Genomic DNA, 5,994 nt, shown 5'->3' on the forward strand with positions numbered 1-5,994 from the left:
TCTCATCTCAAGAACAAGCATTTATATTTTATTCCTAGAGGAGTATATGCATCATGACAGCAACATTATTGTCTCCCTTAGTCTTTGCACTAACTTGGCATTCAGTGACTGCAACAAATAAAATATGCTCTAAGTTCCAGTAAGGGTGGCGGCCATTTTTCCATTCTTCACAACTATAACCCTAATACTCATTCTATGCTGAATAAAATGTTACAGAACCCACATGGCTGGGTAGGTTTAGAGGGGTTTAGCTGGAAGCCTGTAGTGTGTCTGGGAAGGGGGTTGTGCCTTTATTCCAAGCTGAGCCAGGAGGATCATGGATTCCAGGTTCATCTGGGCTGCATAGCAAGACTCTCTCTTGTGATGTATTGGGTGACATTGATCAAGATGCCATGTATGCATAATCAGACTTGTGGAATCAGAATCCCTTTGTGGGGCTGGGAAGGTGGCTCAGTGGTAGAGCACTTGCCTTGCATGCATGAGGCCCTGGGTTCAATTCCTCAGCACCACATAAAGAAAAAAGCTGGAAGTGGTGCTGTGGCTCAAGTGGTAGAGCACTAGCCTTGAGCTGAAGAGCTGAAGGACAGCACCCAGTCCCAGAGTTCAGGCCCCACAACCGGACCAAAAAACAAAAACAAAACGAAACAGAATCCCTTTGTACAACTACTTTAAAATTTTTAAGACCTTATTTCAAACAACAGCAGCAGCAATAAGAACAATAATAACATCACCAAAGTACGCAACAATGGGTAGTGACAGTATTAAAGTGTGTGAAATGTGTGTGTGTGTGTGTGTGTGTGTGTGTGTGTGTGTGTGTATCAGGTACCTTCTAACAATCCTAGTTCCCTGGTGTTACTCCTGGAGGTCAGGAGTAACAGAGGACACAGAGATGTGACCATTGCACACAATACATCAGTCCCCAAAGACTGGGACTAGAAGGCAGGGAGGTGGTAAAGGATCAGGTTCCTTGGGGAAAATAAGGGGAAGTGGTTCTCCACTGGGGAGATTAGGCCTTGTTGGAAAAGTTGCTTGGTTGTCACAGTAGGAGCATGAGGTGGGTGAGGCCAAGGGCTCTGACCCTCTGCTGAGGGTCCTTCAGTGTACAGGACGTCCCCACAACAAAGAATTAGCCCATGCTGTATGCAAACAATGCCAAGGTTGATAAATTCTCGGCCAGGCACTGGGATGCAAACCATGTACCAAATCAGAGGAACTATGTCTCATGAACAGAGGCATAAATAATCCCACTTAGATTTTCCTGAGCTTCCACATGGTTTTGCTGGCCTCCACATTCACTTTGTCCCCAGCAGAGGAAGACTTCTCTGTCCCTGCCTCCTCACAGACAAGTCCCATGAAGCCCTGCTCCAGGGCAGACCACATTGCAGGGAGCAGGGCTGCATGCCAGGTCTCTCAAGAGCTCACAGCACTGCCCAGTCTTCACATTCATGTACTGTGAATGACAGCCATTGGATGAGGCCCATCTCTTGTCTATAACCTGGTAGTCTGGTGGCTACTGAGTATACATAAAGCCTTTACAGGAACCAAGATTGGAGAGGATTGCTTATGCATTGGTGTGGCGGGAAAGACAAGGGCTTCAGTGGAGGAATCTCATCTTACCCTGAGACAGGAGCAGGGAAAGGAGAGCAAGCAGGGAAAGATAGAGCTCCTAGGGAAGGGAAAGGGGACAGAGAGGCAGCTGCTAGAGTTGTCAGAGATGTCAACAGGAGGGACATTGAAGGCTATGACATCACAGGAAAAGCACCTATCAGCAGCAGGGAAACTTGCATCCTGGTGTTTCTGCTGAAGAAGATCCTGAGCTACCACCTTGCCTAGCCTGCCCAGGACCATGGGCTGCAGGCTCCTCTGCTGTGTGGCCCTCTGTCTTCTAAGAGCAGGTGAGTCCGGGCACCGGTGACATGGCACTTCGTTCTTGGACTATGCCTACAGCAGTATCTTCCTCCTGCCATTTGCCTGAATCTTTCTTCTCTCTATCACAGGCTCCTTGGACACAGCTGTTTCCCAGGATCCAAAATATCTTGTTACACAGGTGGGAAACAAAAAGTCACTAAACTGTAAACAGAATCTGGGCCACAATGCTATGTACTGGTATAAGCAAGACTCCAAGCAACTGCTGAAGCTCATGTTTATCTACTATAACAAGGAACTCAATCTCAATGAAACAGTCCCAAGTCGCTTCTCACCAGAAGCTCCAGACAAAGCTCATTTAAACCTTCATGTCAAGTTCCCAGAACTAGAAGATTCTGCCATGTATCTCTGTGCCAGCAGCCAAGACACAGCCTTGCAGATTCACTGCCTTCCTGTACACAAACCTCCTGGCCAGCCAGGAAGCGGTGGTGGCCTTGTGTTCACTCATGCCTGTGCCCCCAGCCCTTGGGACCAGAATGAATGTTCCAGCTATGGCCCTGCCTTCCTGTTCACCAAATGGAGAAATTCTTCATTAATGTACACAGTAAGACTTACAGAATTCGACTTCTCAACTAGAGTTATACTTCCTAATCAAGACACCCAGGGACTCAGGGATTTATAATCCATGAAGGACCCTGAAGATCTCACCCAGCTAAGATGAGATGCCATTTCATTTTTCTCTGCCACACATCTTGCGACATATTATCTCAGGTCTGAAGGAAATTCGATTGTGTAATTCTCACTATTGTAACCCAAGCTCTCTGCACATCGATGGCCTTCCTTGTTGCCTGAGCTTCCATGGTACTGAGATGACAGGTCTGTCACCACACAGGGAGTTCCTTGTTTTAACAGGGGAAGAAAGTATCGACGTAGGGAAGCATGGTAGAAAGGAAGGTGCGGAAGAAGTCATGGAGTGTTTCCACTGAAGAGCCCATCCTTTCAAGACGATCAATTCTCTCCCAATGCCAAGTACAAGCTGGATCCTTCTGCATGAGTGGGCAGGTGTCAGATGATGGAAAATATTGGAAAGGGCATTGGACCCAAACCTCTAGGATGCTGTTGGCTGTTGGTTTGAAATTAAATAGGATACTATGATCAGATCTGCATTTTGGTCCAGCAGGTGGCAGCATGGGTTTAGAATAGTGGCAGGTTTTAGAAAGCATGAAGAACTCATTAGGAGATATCAAAATCATTCCACATGAAATACAGCACTGTTCGGGAGGGAAGGTCATGTCAGATGATCAGGGTAGAGCTTGTAATGTGTTATTTTTTTTCTGTAGAGACTGCTTTTATTCTAGTCAGTTTCCATCACTTAACACTTAACAATTGCTCCTGCAGAAGAAGAGATTTCTTTATACATTATCCTTATGGTCCCCCCACCCAGATTTTTTTGTAATCAATTACATCTTCCAGCAATAAATATTAATATTAACATCCTATATAAACATGTTGATTTTATTTCATTGTCTTCTCTACATCTCATTAATATCTGAGAAGTCCCATGGTTCTGAGATCATTTTCCTTCTTTAGCTAGTTCCTAAGTCTGGAGACTTTGGAGACTCAAACTCACTGTAGCTACCTCCTGTTGTGGGAAATGCAGGTATTGTCCCCTGATTACCCCAGCTTCTTACTGTCATTGTGATTCAAAATTTCAGTTTAAATTCTACGTTCATTTGCAATTCTTGATACATACTTGACATTCTAAACTCAAACAATAAAATACATTTGACTTATTCTTGCTGTTTTTCTTTGAGAAAGACCTAATCTGTCCTTACTGATCTAGATATGTGATTTTAGGTCCTTTCCGGAGGATAGAACATCTCTAATTGTAGCAAGATGGGGGTCCATTGTATATCTTACCTGCCCTGAAAGAGTGTAGACTACGCCCCTTTTACTCACACTCCATCTGAAAAATTGTACCTTTTAAAGGTACATAGAAAAGTTGCTAAAAGTTATATGTAAGAAAATGTAACATTTGCCTTCTAAATAATCCTTTGGTTAAAGAATCTGAATTGACAATCTTCAAACCCCAATATTCACTAGTATATATAGTGTGTGTGTATATATATATATATGTATATATCCTATGTACATATATATGGGATATATATAATAGTGCTATACCCTTAACTCTGGTCCTAAAGGAGCAAAGAGTTTATTACAGTTTGATTAAAAACTATGGAAAAATTTAGTAAATCATTTAAAGATTATTAATCATTGCACTTATTTGCACCTCTAAATTTTTGAGAATTTTACATTTTTTGAAATTCACTAGCACTACATAGTCAGAAAGCACCTACTATATAATATAAATATTATAAATAATTGTAATTGGAATAATTGTAAGCCAAACTGTACCAGCTTGCCTCAAACTGGAAAGTTATCTGATGAGCTGATGTGGTTGGTTTGGTTTATAGCATTCCACAAATAGGCTGGACTGGAAGTCCTTCATTTCAGTTCCTTTGACTTTGTATGTAGATGAGGAAATATGGTGCTACATACATTAATTAACTCAAGCACAAAAATACCAAAAAACGTTTCTTAACATCATATAGGCTCCATTTTTAGTCCCTAGTTGTTATCTGTGCATATATTTAGTTGTCCTGCCAAAATAGAATCCGTGGGTGAAAATGTTAATGTGTTTATGCCAGCTCTGAGCTGCTGCTGTTAGGTGCGTGTTTGCCGAGGAAGCCACGTTAGCCTATAAACTTCCCCAGGGCTCGATAAATAACATCAGCTAATATCAGCGCCTCTCCTTGCTAGCAATGCCAACACAGCCAATCTCAATAGAAACCAAGGTCTTGGTTGCATGGTGACTAAGGTTGCAGTGGAGCCTATTAAATCAGTTGCTTTCTTCCTTGTCAAACTCCCCCGTCTGTGCCTGACATATGGGATGTGGGCAGCCGAAGGTGGTGAGTAAGAGAGCTGTGGCCTTAAGATGTTTTGCTGCACTGCAAGGAGGAGCTGCGCTCCTCCTTGAAATGTCCAAGCCAGGTGCTGGGGGAGTGGGGGAGGGGGAGTTGGGGGTAGCTGAGGAGAAAAATCTTACCTATTTGGATTCCGATCCATTGGGAGCTTCGGTTCAGCCATCTCAACAAAACACTAAAGTCAACTCCTACCTCATTTCCCCTTTGCCTGGCACGGTGTGCCTCTATGGTTTGCTCAGGATCTCGTGTAGAGAAGATTTTCTCCACGTCTTGGTTGACATCATGGTCAGGCCACTTGAGTGATAGATACAGGTTGAAAGTGGAAACATGCTTATCGAATCTTCCTCCCTCCACAAAGCTGGCCACCAAGCTCCCATGGAGAAGGAAGCAATGTTTTGGAGCTTTTTTGTTCCCTGTGACTGAGCTGGAGAGAAAGGAGACTCCTTGCATGTACACTGGGCCTGTCTCTAAGCGAGGTCTGGGAAGGAGAAGATAGAAACTACAGGATGAGATGTTATCTAGGAGCCAAGGAGCAGCAGTCAGAAAAGAAAAAAAAATGTTCTGAAGGAGAAAAAAGAAGCCCATTCTGCTTCTTCTGCATTCATCCTCCTCTTCCTAGCCTGGTCCAGTGCAAGCACCTTTTATCAAAATCTATACAGGCCCTAAAGGGAAGGGAACCATGAAGTGGCCCAGTTAGCAGTCATTGTGTATGAGGAGAGTTCGTGTGTGCAAGTGTGTTTGTGTGTGGTGGACACTTTCTCCCTGGTGTTACTTGGAGGTACCAGTCGATTAGTAAGAATGCACAGGCTTCTGTAGGTTTTGAGAGGAAAAATTAAGACTCAGACAAATCGCTCTTAAGTATAGCTTATTGCATTCGTGGGTTTCTAAGTTTGGGGATGAGCAGACAAAACCTGGAAAGCCTCAATCTAAAATGCACTGTCTAAAATTTGATAGTGACTGATTTCCATGCAAAATGCATGGAACTCTGCATCCAACCCATCGAGAAAAGCCTAGAAATGGGCTTGTTTCCAGTCAGGTCTTCTTGAGATGGTGCCCGTTAATTTCCGTGTCCTAGTTTATTCTGAGTAACCTCTTTCAATCTAGAGGACTATCTTTTTCTTTCTTTTTTTTGGGGGGGGGG

General features: G+C 43.6%; 1 protein-coding gene across 1 annotated transcript in view; it reads left to right on the plus strand.

The window, feature by feature from the left end:
• Window positions 1-1,619: 1,619 nt before the first annotated feature.
• LOC105989482 overlaps window positions 1,620-5,994 on the plus strand; it is an 8,942-nt gene continuing 4,567 nt past the window's right edge. The window contains exons 1-3 of the mRNA XM_013021574.1: window positions 1,620-1,895; window positions 1,998-2,463; window positions 4,690-4,838. Of these exons, the coding sequence (XP_012877028.1) occupies window positions 1,847-1,895; window positions 1,998-2,463; window positions 4,690-4,838 (664 nt within the window). The 5' untranslated portion in view covers window positions 1,620-1,846. The remainder of the gene's footprint in view (window positions 1,896-1,997; window positions 2,464-4,689; window positions 4,839-5,994) is intronic.

Source organism: Dipodomys ordii, unplaced genomic scaffold (assembly GCF_000151885.1).
Source record: "Dipodomys ordii isolate 6190 unplaced genomic scaffold, Dord_2.0 Scaffold56, whole genome shotgun sequence".
In the NCBI taxonomy this organism is placed as follows: domain Eukaryota; kingdom Metazoa; phylum Chordata; class Mammalia; order Rodentia; family Heteromyidae; genus Dipodomys; species Dipodomys ordii.